We start from the raw sequence: 20,807 nt of genomic DNA, 5'->3' as shown, positions 1-20,807 counted from the left end.
ACGCTGCAAGCCAGCCTCCCGGCAGCGTATTGACATTTCAACATGGACTGTTTGGCCAAAGAGCTCAGCCTCAAATGTTCAGAGCCAGAGGAGGGGCTGGTAAGTCATGGAAAGAGAAAAGGATCAGTGACAGCCCGGTGAGCTGAGCAGAAGGGCACATGCAGATCCTGCAGTGTGTAGCTCCCACACAAGTGGGGAGCTTGGCTTTGAAGCACACTCTCCTGACCTCTGCAAAGGCTATGCTGATTAGACAGGCTGCTACCCTGGGCCTTCATTTTCCATCTAACGTGCCTTCTTCATGAGAAACATAAATACTGGGACCCTGTGTCTGTATAACTGCCACTGACGTCTGTTTTCTCATTTCTCTGTCACCAGCTGAAACTTTGCACTTGTGGCTGAGTTTACGTGGAGACACTAATTAACCAGAAAGAGACATCTTACACCGTTTCTCTCCATCTTTACTGCAAGACCCATGTGGCCTGCACAAGTTGTACCAGTTGGAAGAGGAACTGGCTGGTCCATGCTATATTTATTTCCTTAGTAATGATAGTGGTTTGAAGGTCTGATCTCCAGACAATGTTTTAGCTGGAAGACAATCAATCCTCTGATTTAATGGAAATCGATTAATGGCATCAGACTAGACAACATTCTTGATGAAATATTTACTTAAGATAGCAGCAAGGTAAAGAGCATGTTTACCTATGAGAAGTGAAGCACTGCCTGAGGGCTGGAGCGTTTTCCAGGCCATTCTCCCCTTCCTGTGTGGAAGGGAAGGAGGGGTCAGCTCTGCAGCTGAATGCTACAGCAAAGAAAAGCAACAGCTGGGGTTTGACTTTGCTGCCAATGCTCAGCCTACCTCCCTGCAGCAGTGGTGGTTGCTGAGGAAAGCCAGGCTCCTGGCCCTTCTTTGCACACCCTGCTGTTTCTTAGTGGTGGTGCCCACAGCTGAAGGTCCTGCTTTGAAATTGCTTTCCCAAGAGGGGCCATCCAAGTGCTTATCTAGATTGCAGCCTGGCTAATAATTCCCAGTTCTTGGGACAGTCAGGGAAGGTCCTGTCCCAGGGCAGAGGAGGAAGTCCAGTTATTGGAATACAAAAGGAGCTACAGTAGCCCCACACTGACCCCATCTCTGATTTTTTTTGAATGCTCTCCACCCCTCATAGCCTGCTGACATTCCTTGTTTGTTTGCCTATGGCAGAGTAGAAAACAGCAAGGGCACATTCATCTTAGCAAGACCTAAGCTTATTGGAGGTGCTTGAAAATTTCTCTTTGTCTCACCTTTTTGGGGGAAAGAACTAGCCCTGTCTGTTTGAATGGGCTAGGCAGATCAGAGCATGAGACTGTGCCTCCGGCACCTGAGGCCAGCCTGGGCCTGCCTTCTCAAGCTCTCTTTCCTTAGGCTGGGTAGGTATCTCCCAGCCAAGGAGGGTGGGGTGGCTGTCACTCCACAGCAGCATCACAACATCTCTGCACCATGGCACCTGTTAGCTTTCTTATCTTCTTTCATGGTAGTGTGCAGATTCTGTACATCCTGTAGGATCAATACATTCTTTTCTGTCTTCCTTGCTCTGCTGGCATCCCATAAACATGAAAGATTTTCCTTTTATTGCTTGGGAATACAGCCAAACAATGTTACTGCTTTTAGAACCCAAGGAGAAGCCCAAGTGCTGGGAACAGTCAGTTCATATGGGGACAGCCTTTCTTCCAGAAAAATTCATGTGGTTAGGTTTCATCAGGGCTGATGGGGATGGCCAAGCACATGAGGAGGGTCACTGAGGATTCAGCAGTCCTAGGACTTCTACAACTCTTCACTTATGACCTTAATATTCACAGATCTCATCTCAAAGCTGTTTCCTAACAACTACAGCCAGGCCATTTTTTTGTTAAAGAGCTGTGTTTCGAAAGACGAGCTCCCCTTCCTTACTGTTTTAGACCCCACCTTACATGGTGGGGGCTAAGCAAATGTCAGTTCACCAGCTTTTCATCCCCACAAAATGCCTAAGTCTTACTTTGTGTTTCTTCTAATGTGGTCTTGTAGCTCCTGAGAATTGCTCTGGTATTCCGCTCTATAAATCTTCTTGCCACTGCAGGCTTCAGCCTTGGTTTATGTTTTCTGAGCAATTCCAAGAAAATTAATCTGTTGTTCCATTAAAAGTGAATGTATATTAATGCACACCCCCTACCCCCTGCTGCTCATGGGTGCTACTAGCAACAGTTTGGAAGCAGCTGTCCAGAAAACATGAATCAGGATATTTTTTAGTGTATGCTTCGAATGTGCCAAAGTTACCTGCTTTATATTTTTTTCCCTTCCCCCCCCCTTTTTTTTTTAACAACAGCAAAGGGATGTTAAAAAAATGAAACATGAAAAATGGTGAAATAAAGAAAATCTGAAGCAGAAACATTATCCTGGAAGATACAATAAACTGATGTCTCTGAATATGCCATTCTTTATTTTTGTTTCCTACTGATATTAAAAAAATAAAAGCCAAACCTCTTACACTTTTGTTATTTTTAGTTCCACATTTTGGGTTGAAGAGAGGATAGGAAGCTATTGGGAAATGTGTAGGTTGATCTCATCCACCAGGTCATTGGTCCTTTAAACATGAGTTTTCTTATCAGCACTCAGGACAATTAAAATTTATGATTTCTATTTCAAACAGGCTGCAAGAGATCATTTGAGTAAGCTGGCAAGGCTTTGTCTAGGTAAGGAAGGTTTAAGAACAACCTACCTCATGACTTTGTGAAGAACTCAGCTTGAATCTCCAATAACAATAGTAACTTGCAATCATTCATTCATCAGACTAATTAAAAGCAAACCAAGCCTGTAATTGAGTTAATAATTTCCTGTTTTTGTTATATTAATCTGTAAATAAATGAATATCATGCTGCTAAGTTTTAAAGCAAATGCTTTGGGTTTTAGACTGCAAAGAAGAACTATTTCTTTCCAGGAGAAAATGACTTGCCTACTTGGCTGAATTATGTATCCCCATAAAGCAATTGTTCTCAGTAAGAGGAAGTAAAAGATGGGAAGATATTTGTGACAAATTTTATGTCTAGCTCTAAGCACAAGTGCTTAACATTTTTTTTTAATCTTGATGTGTTTGGATTTTGTTGTTGTGGTTGTTGTTTGGGGTTGGTTTGGTTGGTTTTCTTTCTCTTCTTTTGCTGCTGGAGAACAGTATCTGAGGGTATCTAATAAAGGAAACAAAAGACATAGACAGTGTGAAATAAATCTACAATTAGGGCAGTGTGCCCCAAAGTTTGATGTTTAATGCCACCTATCTCAGCTGGCAATACAAAATATTAACTCCACTAAAGACCTTCTCTTGACTGTGTCCTGAGACCTATCACAGTTACAACACCAGCACTGGTAAATCCTTAGTCTTCTCAATGCAGCTGGGGACTTCAATGACTTTAAAATAAACATAAACTCCTTGAAAGATGATTAACTGATTCACTTCAATTGATTTGCCAAAGACAGTATTTCAGCACCAAACTGGCTAATTTGAGTACAAACCTTTCAAAATAAAAATGCAAAACTTGATCCTTGATTTTCTACCACCATCCTTAGGCTTCTACTGGTAGAGGCAGCAGTGGCTGCAGCAGTACAGAGGAGAGGATGTCCAATGAGCATCCATTAGTACATCACCTTTTCTTGTATGTGTAGGGCTCTTACTGCTATAGGGACTTCATGTTGTGTGTGATTTTGGCCTGTCTCTGCAGGGTCAGAGCTACAGAGCTCCTGGTGGTTTGTCTTTGCCCTGGCTAAAGCTTGGTTTCTCCTTCTGAATGGCCAAGGTACTCATCTTCTTGCTACACAGTTAGGTTAGATGAGGAAATCTTGGCACTTAGTCTGCTTTTTTGTGTACACCATGTTGCTTTTTTTCTTCTGAGGCTTTGTCTAGACATAACAGTGCCTCCAGCTTTCTCAAGAAAACACTTGAGCTTTGGGCGATTAAAACCCTTTGCATTAAGCGAAAGACTTGACAGGGGGCTGTGTTTCTTTACAGATGACAAGGTATCTTGAGCTAACCATGTTGAACAGTGTGCAAGCAGCTGAGAGAGGGAGTATTTGCCAAAACATGTTTGCACTGGCCTTATCCACACTCCAGCAGAGTCCTCCAGCACTTTGCCACCCTGGGCACATCTTGCCCCTGCCCTGCTGCCTTCGTCCTCACTGGAGACATTGCAGAAGCTGTAGTCATGACAATGAGCATGGGTGCTACTGCTCAGGGAGGGGGATGGTCTGCCTAATTTGGGAGCTTTCTGATTTGGCCACAACAGAGGCAGGAAGATGCGAGGGAAGCCCCAGTGTTCAGCAAAGCCAAGTGAGATGTAGCACAGCAGGTAGCTCATTGGAATGAGAGGAGAGAGGGTGTATCTGCAGGATCCCAAAGCTTAAGTCAGATTCAGAGAGCCACAGAAGCAGCTTGTGGTAGTGGATGCCAGATAAGCAAGTGATGGATGAAGCTGAAACGGTTGCTCAAGAAAGCAGATGAGAAGGCTCTGCACACACAGTGCTGGAGTCTAACTCAGAACTGCAGATGGTTCACTGAAAATTTAGCTTGAGGCACAATGGCTTGGAAATATGTGGAAAGGAATAAAAAGGATCTCAGCTTTATCTTCCCCAACAGCTGTTAAAATAAACAGTTACTGCTAATGTGGCCATCATAGTTCACATATTATGTATTCATCTCCTTTCAAAGGAAAGCCCAGAGAAGCTACTTCAACATCTAAGCACCTTATTTTGATAATATGGTAACTAGACACAGTTTACACCAAATCTTAAGGGACAACAGAATCTGGCACTTCTATTCATATATCCAGTGTTAAGGAAACTGAATTTGTGAAGCTCCCTCATACCAGGCAGATCTAACACTCATCCCCACAAGCTTAGCGAGACTGCTAATTCTAGGGACTTGTGTGGACACTCTGAACTTTACATGCAGTTCATAACAACCCTCTGAAGTATGATACAGAAAGGAAATGGGAATCCCTGTCATTTTGAGTGATGTAAATGAATTATGGTCCAAGGTCCTCACAGACTACATCTGTGCAGAATGGAGAAAGGGTTTCATATTCCACCTAGCAACCTGCCTCTGCATCTAGGAAAGACTGTGATCCAACTTTGTGACAGTCATCTAGGATATAAGTAATCCAAAATGAGTCCATAGCTTTTGCAATAGGGAATAAACACTGTTGCAATCAACAACTCAGTAGCTTTTTAATATAGAAAATTCTTTACTTTCAACTAAAGTAAACCTGGGCTGGAATTCTTTTACTCTTTTGCTCTAGCAGGTATGTTGTGGTTCTGCTTAGTAAGGCTGGACCTTCTTTTGCTCAGAAAAGTAGGATTAACTACTACAGAGGGAGCTGTTAACAAGAATGAGAGTAGATAAAAGAACTGAAACCTCAGTTAACAGGTTAGTTGTGTCATGGCCACCACCTCAGCCCTAATCACTCCAATGACTGTGAAGTACACCTCCTACCATGGTGTGATAGTCCTTAAAGCCATTAAACAGTGAATGCTCAAACATGTTTCTCTTTGCATGGCCCAAGAGTCAATGTGGTTTCTTATTTCTTGCCCAGCTGTGATTGTTGCCAGACAGACCTTCAAACCTGGAGCGTGCATACCCACCAGGAGGAGGGGAACTATGGGATACACAATTATTTTGGGGGGGAAACCTCAAAGGCAATGTGTTGTGTGGGAAAAAGGGAATCAATCTCATTTTGTGACACTGGCTTTCACCTTTTATCCTCAGCCTGCAGACACGATAATTCTCTAGTGCCAGGTAAACGAGACAGAATCACAAGGGTAAAGTGGCATTTTTCTGAGATCGTTCAGAATGAGTAGGCAAAGGATTTGAACACACAGACTGACAAGTAATAGCTAGACAGACCGGGCTTTCTGTTCCAAATCCTTCAGCCTGTTTCTGTTTCAATATAACATCCGGAAGAAGCCCTTAACACTGTGAAGTAAAACAAACCACAGAGCATGTCCATATAAAGGCATTCAGCAAGAATTGCAGAAATTTATTCAAATTAATTACAATAGAGACCTCTGACTTTGAACTTCTAATTCACAACAGCAGTAAAAAAAAAAAAAAGGTAATAGTGAATGGGTTGTATATTAAAGTGCAACGACGTGGAGAAAAACATTGAAATAACACAAATGAGGCTGCAGTGAGGAACAGAAGGAGAGTGTCATCCTAGCAATGACAGCAATATAGAAGTAAATTATGTTACAGAAAATTTACAAAATAATTTACATAGTTGAGGATAAGCTGAATCTCATGTTGCCATTCCATTGTTAAATATCGGCCTAAATATTCCCAGTCAGCACAGTATTATATGGGCTAATTAAAAAAAGATCAGAGGATTTCTGCATTGGAAACGATGCCTGAAATAAAACCCTGATCAGCCTTTACATTGCAGTATTGCAAGAAACCTAAGTATTTATGAATTGTAAAGTGACACATTTAGCAGCATGAAGACTATAAATACATCTTTTACATTGATACATTTTATCTACACATATATACATATCTACACACACATATATACACACACAAGCACATACATGCACATAGATATGTGCATAAATACGTGAGTGTGTATATATATATATGGTTCAATTTGTACTGACCATGGTCAGCTGCATTTTGATTGCGTCTGGGGTAGGGCTGCTTTAACAACCCAGGAGTTCTTTAGAATATTTGTTAAGTTTCCTAAGCTGCAGCCTCTAAAATATAAAATTCTGGCATGAAGATAGGCTTCTGGGCTCAGCCATTGAGAGTCTGATGATGAACAGCACTTCCTCGTTGGCATAATCTGTTGTGCTTACTGCTTCTGAAAAAGTATGCACTTGAAGTCCACATTATGTTTATGTAAGATAGTACATGAATCAGTTAAAAACCTATTTTCATACAAGTAAAAACATTTGAGAGACAGAAAGGAATGAATACAATATTCCATACATGCACACAGGTTTGGAACGTTTGTAAGGATGATGTGCAAAGAATGTCTGACAATGTGGAAATTCACAACATTGGCTTACATCATACCTTGAAAAATGGCAAGTTTAGCATCACCCTTCCTTCAAAAAAAAAACCCCACCAAATTAAAATACCTGCCTGTAGCATAAAACTGACTCTTCTCTAATTTTTTTCCTTTTGTGCTCCCCTTTTATAGAAAATTATGTAATTGTTCTTTTCTCTTTGAATAAATCTGCAACAAACACTACTGACTAAAAATACATTTGATTTCAAGCCCTCGTAGGTTTGTCTGAAGGAAGGGTCTTGACCCATAATGCAGCCACAATAGTTTCCCCTGCCTGTAACTGCGTGTTAACTGTGAGAGCTGAAAGTAACAGTGTCATTATAATTTATTAAGAAATCATTGAGTGAATAAGAACATTTGTGTTTCATTGTGCACCTGTGTAAGGAGAAAGATACTACTAAATTGCCAAGGCTATGTAAACACAGTGATCTTGGTAAAGAATTTGGTTGTGAGGCCAAAAATACCTCAGAAAACAGCTATTCCATTGCACACACCATTAAAAGGTTGGAAAGGATAAAAATAAGTTTCTTTTGATACTGTTGTGGTCAGTGAATTGGTCATGTCTGCATCCCAACTCTCTAGGGAGCAGAAGAATATCCTGAAGACCCAAGAGAAGAGAAAAGCCTGGACCAGACCTCCTTCTTGGTTGCTGTAAGAGTCCCATTCACTGCATTGACTGAGGTACGTCCTTGGAGAAAGGGGTTTTTGGGGAAGAGAAATTGTAAACTCGCATTTATTTTCCTCATACTTATCCTGTATAGTGATTGCTGTGTTATTAGTCTACAATGAGGATTTAGCACTGAACACATTTTGTTTGCTCACATTCAGATTCTGGCTGTTACAACATGATACAGTTCTGCAGAAACCTGACTGTGTATCAACGAGAAAATGTGTTTTATGCTAACAGCTCTGCAGCTTCAGACTTCAGAGCAGAAGCCTCCACAAGAACCTATTTCAAACTGTTGAACTTCTATTTACAATTTCACATTCCGTGCACTTTTCATTGGGATCTTCTAGGAGAACCTGTAAAAATCGCTGCAGATAATACTCGGGGCTGGCAACACAGAACAAGTGGTTCTCCACTGGAGTCCAATGTCCAGAACTCTGCACAAAGCACCCAACTCCACATTTACCTTCCACAGAGGTGGGGTGAAAACTGTTGTTAGCCTTTAACGTCAGAGAAGCTGGTGCTGCTAGCATTGCAGCTATCACTGCAACTTGATGATGTGCTCAAAGTGCTGGAGGCAGTGCCTGATTCTGGGAAAGAGGGGAAAAAAAAAAAAGGCAAGAAAGTATGTTATGGTTGTTCTTCACAACTTTACTCGACAATAAGAATCTTGAGAGAGATAATCATCTCATTTAAAGTAAATAGCCTACCAGAGCTGCTTAAAGATTGAGCTGATTTTGAATTGCCTATGAGCATCAGCAGGTTGTTTGCTGGAATCCAACCTTCTCTACCAGTGCTAAGGTTCTTTATATACCTAAAAAGACCCACAAAAATTAAAGTCAGATTGTTTTATTTGATGCCTTTGAAATTTTTGTCCTAAACATCTGCCTGCCAAACACAGTTCTGCGTATAAAAATTTCCAAACACAGATCTGCGTACCAAAGTCCATCCTCCCCTTCACGAACCAGTTGAACTAGATCGCCACTTTTCACTGTAAATTCTTCAGAAACTCCTTTCTCATAATCAGTCACAACTGTATATTTACCAGGAGTCTAAATGCACACAGAGGAAAAACATAAACAAATTATTTCTACTGAGCACTTCCAGGCTTGTTGCAGCTTTTGTTATGAAATGATAGCACTTTTCCCTTCTCTCTCATGCACAGACATGCTGGAGACAGTGTAAATAAATATACTGAGAGACAGTGAAACTTTGCTATTGGATTATGTGCAAACTCAGTACATGAATTCTCACACTGAAAAACTCCCATTGGAATGTTGCCATTTCAACGATTCATTCAAATATCTACAGAAAAAAAAATCAAAATAATGAAAAAAGCAAACCAAGCTAGAAAACCACCAGCTTGCAGTACGTGTGGTCTGTTGATGTGGTAGCAGAGCATGTCATTTCTTGGTTGCTGTACCATGGGTTAAGCAGCTGTGGTCTCACGAGTCCACAGGTGCCAAAAGGCACAGATGGACCTTCCCAAGGTACAAACACAAGGCTGGTTCAAGAGAACAGGACATTCGCCATTGCCCACGGAATTTTTCCCAGTTGAGAATTTCAAGGCAGACAGTTTCCTTCCTGCAAGCTTCAAAAGCATTCCTCTAAACTGCCACACACAATGTATTGGTATCCTTTACTTGGCTCAATAGGAAAGCTTTTCTGCTTACCAGCTTTATCTCGCCTCCACCTCCTCCTCCTTCTTCCTCCGCATCTGATGAATTCAGGGGATCTTCAGCGCTAGACCAGCCATCATTTTCTTCAGATGCATCAAGAGAATGTGATGTTTTAGACCAGCCTTGTGGAACAAAAAGACAACAGTTAACTTTGTAGCCATCAGCCACTGACTGGGAGAAATGTTCTTCCCACTGAAAAGCTCTTATGTGATTAACAAAACCACAAGAAAACAGTACTCAGGGAACTTATTACAACCACTCGGTGAAATTCACAGTGGGCAAAAATTGGCCCATTCCCATCAGAGTAGGTAGAGTCGTGGCAATACACAGCAGTGAATTTGGCCCTTTGGACTTATAGAGAGGGAAACAGATGGAAAGAACACAAATTCGGAACTAAGCCGCCACTATTTCTCTCTCATACAAAGGTGAAAAATGGATTGAGACCTTTTTTCTTGAGAGAAGGTAGAAGACAGGAAGATAAGCTTTATGGGAAGAGGATGACCAGACAGGCTTGTGACTCAAAGCAACCTAACAAGCCTGCCGGAACAAGAGATGGATATGCATTGCCTCCTTCAAACTATTGAGCACTTAGAACTGTCAAATGCAACAGCTAGGGGCACTCTGTACTTCACCTGATGAGGCAGTTTATTGTTTAAGGGTACTCAGAGGCTGACACGAGGATACTTAATCACACTGACTTAGTGTTCAGTTACTGCACCAAACACCATAAGAACAATCTCCTGCCTGTCATTTATTGTCAAGTGTTCCTTTTTCTCTCTCAGGGTGAAGCATTCATTTATTTACAATGCTGAATCGTATCCAGAATGCACAAAATCCTTTGCCAAATAAAACTACAATAATTTTACCAGTGGGATGCCTTTCAGTGAGATTGGCAGTTGCTAATAAATATGTCAAGCTTATAATGAAAAAAAAAAACAAACTCATAATAAAAGAGACAAATATTTGTAAGAAAGATTTTGGTTCAAGCCAAATGGTAACAACAACGAAACTCAGTGAAAAGAACAAAACCTCACAACTTTTATGTAACTGTTATTGAGAAAGCACCACCGTTGTTGCTCTTTACTGCTTCTGAAGCATTTGCCACACGGTTGTTCATGCCAGTGCTGTAGGGAAAAATGAGCATTGCCAGAGTCAAAGCAATCTAGGACTAATAGGAACAAATCACACCCAGAGCACATCAAACAGAATGGGACTTTTACCTCGCCTGTGCTGCTGGATGACCTGCACAAGGTTAGAAGTACTGACCCACTTGGCCCTGTCCAGGCTTAAGAATGAAATTCCATCTGTGAGGAAGCTGAGTAATAAATTCCTGCTGTATTCCATGCAAATTTCCTCGAAAGGTCACTTCTTATAGTTGGCTTATGGGACACAGCTGAAACCCTTTATTTCCAAGCTTAGAACAATGCAACAAATGAGAACTTGGTTTCTCCTAATTGTTCCAAGCCCTCATTAGGAACAGAACCAACAAGTTCCATAAAAGAAAAAGAAAGGGAAATCACTGTACTTGCTCTGCCTGTAGCTTCACATTCACTGGCCTGCACATCTGGAACATTTTGGGAAACAGCTCTTGTTCCTCAGACTCTTTCATAAATTGTGCTGATGTTGGTAGGAGCAGACCTGCCTGATCCTACCACAGCAACAGCACTCTTACTCCTCATACAGGCTGTCACACTACTATTAACAAGTCCATAGGAAGTCCCCTGCACAGGGAAGGGAATTTGGCACTATGGTCAGCTGACACCAAAATAATACATGCATATTCAATGTGCACCTGTGTGTTCTGCACAGTTAGACTAAATCAGAGCTTCCTATTAAGACAGGAAAAGTAAGAAAATGGCAGACAGTCTTGAGAAAAGACAAAGTTATGCAGAAATAAGTCTAGATTTGATGCTGCCAGAAAATCCAAGAATTCATTAACTGCTTCTCTTCAAAATGGGCTCAAAAATTTCTTCACAAAGAATCTGTCTGCAAGATGTGACTGTCACTATTTAATTTTCCTTGCATTTTCTAAGATGTTAAGTCAGAGTGATACAGCAGTAAAAGGAAATAAGTGGCGCCAATGTGCTCTGTGCTTGGGGAGCTGTGATCATCACCTGGTACAATTTCATCCTGAAATGCCTGTGACAACTGCTTGCTTATCCCTCTTTGAGCTGAGGAAGGAGAAGAGATGAAGTGCCAGAAAAGAGTTTGGAATGTGCAGGACTGAAAGGGGAGTTACTAGATGTTTTAAATTCATTTACTTGGTTTAATGGTTTCACAAGGTGAAAGGCTGCTGAACAGGACAACAAATCAGACAAGTTTGTTCCAAGGATCCAACAAATTCTACTGTAAATTAGCAATGATTAAGGAGTCTCTAGCCTTCAATAATCCCAGCATCATGGAAAAAGCCACAAAACACCCCTTACTTTCCAATAGCATTTTCAGCCCTCTTGGGGAAATGGGACCTGGAGATTTCAGAGGTTTGACTGCTACCTGCAGAAAAATTAACCTTGTGACTCCCAAATCTACATGTGTGGAGTTTCTGCACGTCTGGCTTGCTCAGAACATGTGAATGATGTTGCATAGTTTTCCCAGCACAGCAGCTGAACCTTTCCACACAGATAAAGACAAGACAATGGTTGTGGAAACCTGGAGAGGAGGATGGTGCAAGGGCTTGAAAATGGCTTCATCTTTAGAATAGCATTTTCTAAAAGAGATGGTGGTGGAAAGAGAGTCAGAAGGATAGGGATTGCTCTCCTTATACTCTACTTAACTAGCCCTAGTGATTTGTTACTCAAACCTTCAACAATCCTGCTGATTAGAAATGGGTCATTTAAATGAAATGATTTTCTATTCCCTGATTAGCTGTGGGTTGAGAGGGCAAACTGCTACAAGGGCTTCAGTTAAATCATTTAGGGTTCACAAGGTTGTAAAAATTGTCTACTGTTACCCAAGGAAAGAGACAAGACAGTGACTACAGTAATAAATGTAGATCTAAAATGGAAATTCCACATGACAGTGATGATCCCCACTCTGTCTAATGTACATAAATCTCAAATTAATTTCTCCCCCCTCCAAGAAAAAAAAGTTAAATCCTCTTCACAAAGGGAACAGTGACAGGAGAAGGCTTACTGTAAAACCATGTCTCTTATAGCAACTGGACACCCAAGTAATTCTATTAAAACTTTATTTCATCATCAGAAGATCCCTTTTCCAGTGCTCTCTCTTAAAAACTAGCTAGCCATATGCCACTTTATTTAATGCCAATGGAACAGTTCAACCAGTTGTGCTACCAAAAACACTATGTAAAGAAGCTGACAAAACCTCTTGGAAAAACTCAGTATGAAAACTGCTGCCACAAGTGCATCATATAGGTATCCTCAGAGCTCTAGATATAACATATTATATGAGGGATGTGTGGCTATTTGTGGAGTACAAGATGTGATATCACTATACCTCTTAAACCAAAAGGAGTTGGGTCACTCACTACTTCATGTCGTTTAGCTTTTTTGTCAGGACTGGTAGGAGAAGCTGCAGGAGGATGAATAGGCAAAAAACACAGAAGAGAGATATTGAAGAACTGGAAAAAAGAGAATAGGTGGATTGCATGCTAATACCTTTGAGTTTACCCTGGAAAACAAGTGGATTTCTGTAATCACTCTAATTTCAGCCATCATTGGTCCAATTACATCAGAAAGAACTATTTATGTGCAGTTATTTGAAGATAAATTGACAAATTCATTGTACAGTAATAGACGAAAGTATATGTAAACTTTTCTAGGTGAACTAGACATCAATGAGACACAATGAATTTCATTTTTAGACAAATGCTACCAAATTAAGAAATTTTTATATAAATCTAATGCTAGAGTAATACCTGTTCCTGTAAGAAGGATCATTGGCAATGTCTGGCTTTTAGCAGAAGGAGATGGAGTTTCTGTCAAGGCAAGCATGGGATATTAGTGCTCACCTCAGCATTAGATGCATGACCCTAGAGTCTCTCCAGAAAGAATTCAAAGGTAATCAGGTTTTTAAAAAGGCATTCTGAAAAGATGCTTGGAAAAAAAAATAAAATAAAAATCATGCTCTTGAACAAGTGCCATTGTCTTAATGAAATGCAGACTGTTCAAAGACAGCTGTTCAAAGAAAGAAGTGAATGTGCCAGTATGATTACTTGGCAGGAGGAAGCAAGAAAGCTCTCAGACTTCTGTTGCCTGGTTTATGGGAAAAAAAACAACCAAACAACCAACCCCCCCCCTCCAACCCCCAAGAAACCACCACCACCAAAACCCCACCAAATCTCCACCAAAAACAAAAATTCACCAAAATCCCCATTGAAAAACCAACACCCCCCCAGCAACCAATCTACCCAACCCTCCCTAAAAGAACCAATAAAACAAACACAAAAAACCCCAAACCAAAACAAAAATCCACAACAAATAAAAGAAAAAAACTTCCACCCCCACAAAAAAAAAAAAGAAAAAAAAAACCCACAACAACAAAAACCAAACCCCAAACCAACACATCATCAAAATACAACCAACTGAAAAGCAAAAGAAAGCAAAACAAAACCAAACCAAACCCCAAACCCCACCCATACAAACAAACAAACAAAAACCCCACAACAACAATAACCTCCCTTCCATTTCTGGAAGCATAGCAAAATTTTTATTTTTTATATCTTTATATCTATATCTATATATCTATCTCCAGCAAAATATTGTTATACACATTCTGCTGTTGTCATGGCTTTGGGAGTTCCATTAGAAAGGATGCTAATGTAGAAATACTCTGGCAAAATCATGATTCCTTTCTGCCAAGTACAGGAGTATTTGGGGCAGATACACTGAAGCTAGAAGCAGGCCAGATGTCTGATCTGAAGACAACTTCTTTCCTCTACTTTTCTTACAGGAATGGGGCACTATCAACTCCTTCCTTGCCCTCAATAGTGAGACTGAAGGCATTGCAAACTGCACCTTTTCCCTTGCATCAACATCAGCTGCACCTCCCCCTCACACTCTGGAATTGTTTTCTCTTGAAGTCTCCCTGTCAGGGTCAGTAACTCAGGAATCTAGGCTTTAACTCTGGAGAGTGAACTACCACACAGACTGAAAACCTGTTACGCTATGAACACACACACACACACAAAACGATGCTTCAATTACAGCCTTAAAAGGAAAACAGTCTAGCTCTTTTTTTTTTTGGTTTAAATTACCTTTCTGACTTTTGAGGTTAGTAAAGCCCTGCAGTGTAAAGTGCGTTTTTGACAGTACAGAGCATTCTGAGGTAGAGCTAGTGTCATCTACAAAGGAAGAGAGAGACACAGAAAGAAAGGGGAGAAGGCCATGAAAAGATCAAGGGAAAAAATCATTTGGAGCTCTGACAGGGAACCTGCATGTTAGGATAAGAAATGACAATTGAAAGTCCAGGTTCAACAGAGTAACCCAAGCAGCCAGTTGTTCTCACTGTGCAGGGGCTTGTACTGCCACTGGTTCAGTAAATGATGTGAACCAAAACTGAAAGGAGAAAAGCCCTTCAGAACAGGTAATGCTAAGAAATGTGTCCATAGGAAGGGAACCCTGAGAAGGTGAGTAGCTCCAAGACAAGACCTGCTGCTGACCTGGGCCTCCCATCTCCTTTTCACTGCCCCTAATCTGAGGTGGCTTTGGGCCTGTCCACACCACACAGTGTAGCACAGAAACCGCAAGCGAAGCGCAGATGGAACCAGCACAATCGTGCAGTGTGGGCAGCACTTTGTGAGTGGGCTGCCTTAGGGCTGAAAGCAGCAAAGCCCTGCTTGTTCAGGTGTAATGCTGCCTGTACTTGCACTACCATGCCTACTCTGCTGGTGGATCTGCCTATGCATCTGCAGTGCAGGCATGCTCTTTGCAATGACTGAGAATAACAGAGATGTGGAAACTTACCTTTGGCTTTCTCAGGGTACTTTGGTGCTACTGTGGTGCCATAACTTTCCTGACTTGTGAGATCAGCTTTTTTCTCCTCCATTTTTTTAGTATTTCTGATGTGGTTCTGTGAAGGACTGTTTAATAGAAGAAAATTAAGACAATAAAACACTTTCAGCAAATCTGGGGGTTGATGACCTTCAATCACAGGCTGCCTTTTACACAAACAGATATAGAAGCTGAAAGCCATTGCGCTTATAGTAGCTGCTTCTCAGATCACAGCTTCTAGTCATGGGTAATTGTGCATTTACAGATCATGAGCTTAAAAAGGAGAAATGCTCTCCTAACTGGCTATAACTACACATACTATGGCAGTGAGAGCTGCTGCAAAGACAGCTCAGGACAACTCAGCTACAGACACGTGTCGTGTGCTGATAGTTTCCTATGAAAGTAATAAGGAAAAAAAAAAGAAAAAAAGAAAAAGAAAGAAAGAAACTCTGCCCCTCAGAAACTCTTAACACAGGAACAGATGAGGGATGAACAAACACCATAGGCTGGATCTTGCAGTTGGATTCCCATCACACCTCCAGTGGGAAATGGAACAGAGGAAACATCCCACAAGTAGTATGCATCTGGGAAATTATCCCTAAGTGATAAATAGATGTATAAAACATGCAGGGTGGAGAGCTACTGATACACATTTGAGTAAACACTACATGGGAAAGACTGAAGATAGCAGCTTATGGGTATATACACATAGACATATCATGAAAAAGAGTGAGTAGAATAAGATTCGTAGTGTAAAGGGTGAAAAATAGGAAAAGAAGGAAACTTGACTCAGAAGCTGGGACACTGAAAGAATCAGTGTACCACTCTTAAAAAAAGTAAATTGGATGAAATGAACAAGGAACAAAGAAAAGATAATGTCCTGAAAAGAAAAGCAAGCAACCAAAGAAGATAACATGATATCTGAAAAAGAAGAAAAAAAAAAAAGTAATGAGGGTGAAGTAAATGAGAAGAAGGAAAAGGTTGCTCCACCTAACTCTCTTATCTGAGGTTGGGATTTTGGCAGGTGCAGAAAATTCGTTTTCTGTGTTGTTCTCTATCAACTAGCAAAGCCTGTAACACTGCTGCTCAGTTTAACCATTTCGGAGATGTATAAATTTCAAACTTAACAGCTTTATAGTAAGAAGAGACCTAAAATAAATCTTAAAACATAAGGGCTAGTGTGAAGAGGTAGAATAACAAAGAACTGCAAACTAGAAGTATTAGTATATTTTACAAGACAGCCAGGCTGCTTTGACAACACATTTACTTACCTTGTACAAGATGATGCTGGTAGAGGTAAACTCTGTGTTTGTTCTAGTGTCCTGTGCTGACTAGCTTCTGTAATGGAGGAAAGATACAGAATATTAACATTGATTTGTATTACGAGCTTTTCATTTTTACAGTGGCAGTTTTAGGCTATCCCTATGAAATTTTCCACAAATCTTGAGTAGAAAATAGTAGAATATAAATAAATTACCATTGATGTAAAACGGAAAATAACGGTAAGGTCTAAATAATCCCAGTGGTCTGAAAACTCACAACGTTAGTTGTGTAAACTAACTGTTTTTCTTTTGGGTTTCTTCACTCTAGCAGATACTAGATGGTGCTTTTGCTTGGCTGTTGCTGACTTTGGCTGTGTTCTTGTTGTGGCTAAGTACTAATAAGCTATTCTCTGTTTTTCTCCTTTTTTCTCTTGTCCTGTGTGCAGGGGAAAAGGGAGGGAAGAGGAGGAACCCCCTGTTTTTGTTGGTAACCCCCTGGTTTTGTCCAGGGGGGGTTGTGTTGTTTATAAATTGTAAATACATGTAAATATTGTATATTTTGTACATATTCTTTGCATTCCATATTTCTAGATTGTAGTTTTGCTTGTAAATATAGCTTCATTTGCTTTCAACTGAGCTGGTCTGGCAAATTTTACATTGGGGGATAATTTCAATGCATGAGACAGTCCTACACAGTGAAGATATACAGGGCAGGTTTTGAAGTTCAAAGATAAAAAAGCTGAAAAATGTATTTTACCTCTACATGCCTGCAGTTGACTCGTCAACACTTTTCTTATTTCATTTACCCAAGTAGCTTTAACTTCAGGGGTTGGTGCCTACTCAAAAATAAATACAATTAGCCATCATGTACTCAAAGAGCTGCATGACAAAGTACAGCCTCAGAGGAATCCTTCAAGAGGGGAAGAGTTCCCTCTCCAGACCTTCAGTGAGCAAAAACTCACTGTGACAACTGGAACACACTGAGGCAGAGGCTGTACATGCGCTGTGGTCAAACCCTGGTTTCCAAGCCATCCACTACTCCAGTGAGAGCAACAGTAATGGTGTGTAAAACATCCTCCATGGCAGTTGTAAAATGGGATTATTGTTTCCTACAGAAGACTGTGCAATTGCAATATACTCACAGAATGTCTTAGTTTGGAAGGTACCTTAGAGATCATCTACTCCAATCTCCTTGCCATGGGCAGGGATGCCTCTCAATTACACTCAGCTGCTCAAGGCTGCATCCAGTCTGGCCTCAAACACACCAGGATGGAGGCATCCACAACTTTCCTGTGCAGCCTACTCCAGAATCTACCTTATGAATTAACCTGGTTATAGGGTTTTTCCCTTTCTTCTGTGTTTTCTCATCACTGTCTATTGGTGATATATCAGAGTAAAAGAACCGCCAGATGTTCTTAGTGTTAAACTTCTTCCCAGGTCCGCTTTTCTCCCTCTCATGTTTTTTTTTTTCCCATAAATTGTAGTGGCATGTTATTTACCTGTATAATGTAAACTTCTTCCCTTGCATTATACCAGATTTCAAATTTTTTTGCATCACCTTTGACATTTTCTGTTATTCCAACTGCTGCCATCTGGAAGCAAAGAGAAACAGGTGACTCATCGTATTGCACTTACAGTAGCAACTGAAGCAGGTGGTTAGTGGCATTCTTTGTGACCCTGTTTCTGAAAATGAAAACCACCTTTGGCTTCTTGCTTGAGAAAAGAATAGCTAACAGCATATGATCTGCATGTTAAGACATAAGACTTGTAGTGCTTTGAATCAGCTTGGCTACCTTGGAGGGAAGAAAGGTTTAGGTACATTGAACTGATGCTTACCCACAAGATGTCTCTTTTAAAATTCAGACCACCAGATCTTTCATCTATTTTAAACCACCCTCCTTTGCATTTTCTATGTGATTAATGAACTGTCATTCAGCCAGACTAGTATGTTTTGGATTTTCTCAAACGGTAATTTCTCTGCCACTCTCTCTCTAACAGACAGCAGTACAAAGTAACACAGACCTGCAGCACCAGCTAGGTCTGCCTGAAGGGGCAAAACTTTAACAGCTTCACAGACAGAAAACTAGAATGTCGTAGTGCTGTAGGCTAGCCCCCAGTACCTCAACCTTGCTGGACTGGTTGGTGTCTTACGTTTAAGGAGTGTTTGTAGCTGTAAGAAGGTGCTTTCTCATATCCCTCTCCGTTTTCTTCTCGCTTTTTACAGAACAGCACTGCTTTCTCGTGGAGGAAGAGGTGTCGCTGCATCGGCTTGAAGCGTGCCAAATCTTTCACCTTTGAGTGACCCTTTTTATGATCAGTCCAGACATTGAAGGATCCTTGCATTAAAAGCTTGCCCAGCTCATTCAGGTTTCCCTGGAACAAAACAAAACAGTTATATTTATAACTATAAAGACATAACATCAGACTGAAATGCAGACTCTGGACAGTCTTTACGAGTTCTGTCATTCCAAGCAATCTCTCAGGTCAGTGTTTATGTTGGGTTTGGAAACATAATAAAAATTAAATCCATGTTGGATTTTTACACATAATTTCCTCTCCCTAGCACTGTTCAGGCAGGATTCTACAGTTAGGAGTACCAGTATCAGAGATACAGAGATCTACACATAGAGAAAGCAGAAGGCACAACACAGATTTGGTGGTTGCTTTTTTTTGTTTGGTTGGTTGGTTTTGTTTTTCCCCCCAACTCTGCTCCAAAGGTGCCTACGTTGTATTGTGTTTTTTTTTTACATTTTCTTTGTTTTGTCTTGCTTTTTTGCAGGTTTTTGGTTTTGGTTTGTTTCTAACCATAAGTTTTGGGTGTATTTTTACACATATATAGAAAAAAATTATTAGTGCCTCCCATTTGGCAATTATTGTGCCTCCCATAGTCTAAACCAGATTCTTCATGATAATTTTCAGTTTCTAACTCAGTGTCAAGTAGATCAAAGAAAAAAGCAAAACTTGAGTAGAAGGAGCAAAATATTATTCATAGCAGGAAAACTTCAGAAGAGCATAGAGAGATCCACTGAAAATTATTTTCTTGACAGAATTCAGTTTAAAGGCATCTTTTGTCAAACAGTCGTCTTGTTATTACTGCACAGTATAGGTTATGCTGTACATATATCTGAGAAATAAATAAAAATTAATTAAAAATATTTTTACTCACATCATAGCCTGTAATGGCTATCTGGTGCATAGAATCATTAACTGCTTTGAGAATGCCCAATATAGAAGTTAATGCCTCCTGAAGATCTTCAGCACCTTCACAGTTCTTACTGTACTTGAGCATTTCCTGAGTAGGCAGGGAATGACAACACACTTATTTAGATTTGGAAACGGCAGTAATTAGGAATATTCAAATTTTGCACTGAATTTGGGATAAGTATTTAAAGTTATCCTGTAAAGTTTTATATCATATAATCTAGTGTGTTAAATACAGGCTGGAACTGAGAAGACCCTAAAGTCTTCTCCAACACAGCCACAGAAAAACCCCCAACAACCAAACTAAAACTTTCTAGAAGTGAACAAACGTAAAAACATAGGCAGAATTCATTTACTATTTGAATTATGGTAAAATCTGGGATGCTAGTAGTAGATTTAAAATTTACTGCACTAAGCACAGAATTACAGAATATACCTGGTTGGAAGATCAGGTAGTCTAACCTTCAACCCAGCACTGAAGGGTCAACACTAAACCATGTCCCTAAGAGCCAGGTCCACACACTGCTTGAGCACCTCCATGGATGCTGACTCCACCACTGCCCTGGGCAGACCATTTGAATGTTTGATAACCTTTTCAATGAAGAAATACTTCCTAATGTCCAGCCTAAACCTCCCTTGGTGTAGCTTGTAACTATTCCTCTAGTCCTGTTGCTTGTTATCAAGGAGAAGAGGCTGGCCCCTCCTCGCTCTAACCTCCCTTCAGATAGTTGTAGAGAGTGATGAGGTCTCCCCTCAGCCTTCTCCAGACTGCAACCCCAGCTCCTTCAGATGCTCCTCATAGGCCATGTGCTCCAGGCTCTTTACAAGTCTTGCTGCCCTTCTCTGGACATGCTCTGACATCTCAATATTCTTCCTATAGTGAGGGGCCCAGAACTGCATTTTCTACACATCTGAAAAACACAACCCTTCGCCAAAAGGATTATTGGTGAAGCTGCATCTTCCAATTTGATCCACATAAACATAGCTA

The 20,807-nt window shown here is 40.6% G+C and overlaps 1 protein-coding gene across 8 annotated transcripts in view; it reads right to left on the bottom strand.

Moving 5' to 3' along the window:
• Window positions 1-6,017: 6,017 nt before the first annotated feature.
• The window catches only part of MCF2L (MCF.2 cell line derived transforming sequence like), a 138,353-nt gene continuing 123,563 nt past the window's right edge, over window positions 6,018-20,807 (bottom strand). For 3 of the 8 annotated variants that reach the window (XM_054381018.1, XM_054381009.1, XM_054381044.1), the window contains 12 exons: window positions 19,785-19,910; window positions 18,770-18,991; window positions 18,118-18,210; window positions 17,376-17,454; window positions 16,628-16,694; window positions 15,330-15,445; window positions 13,283-13,342; window positions 12,862-12,936; window positions 9,400-9,527; window positions 8,666-8,778; window positions 8,437-8,540; window positions 6,018-8,316 (listed from right to left, as the gene is read on the bottom strand). In XM_054381018.1, coding sequence (XP_054236993.1) covers window positions 8,222-8,316; window positions 8,437-8,540; window positions 8,666-8,778; window positions 9,400-9,527; window positions 12,862-12,936; window positions 13,283-13,342; window positions 15,330-15,445; window positions 16,628-16,694; window positions 17,376-17,454; window positions 18,118-18,210; window positions 18,770-18,991; window positions 19,785-19,910 — 1,278 coding nt within the window. In that variant the 3' untranslated portion in view covers window positions 6,018-8,221. Of the gene's footprint in view, window positions 8,317-8,436; window positions 8,541-8,665; window positions 8,779-9,399; window positions 9,528-12,861; window positions 12,937-13,282; window positions 13,343-15,329; window positions 15,446-16,627; window positions 16,695-17,375; window positions 17,455-18,117; window positions 18,211-18,769; window positions 18,992-19,784; window positions 19,911-20,807 lie in introns of those variants that run through there. The other 5 variants (XM_054381054.1, XM_054381035.1, XM_054381026.1 and 2 more) reach the window with 4 other exon arrangements.

This window comes from Indicator indicator, chromosome 1, assembly GCF_027791375.1.
Source record: "Indicator indicator isolate 239-I01 chromosome 1, UM_Iind_1.1, whole genome shotgun sequence".
In the NCBI taxonomy this organism is placed as follows: Eukaryota; Metazoa; Chordata; class Aves; order Piciformes; family Indicatoridae; genus Indicator; species Indicator indicator.
The sequence above is the reverse complement of the archived record's forward strand: the minus strand, read 5'-3'. Positions and strand labels throughout refer to the sequence as shown.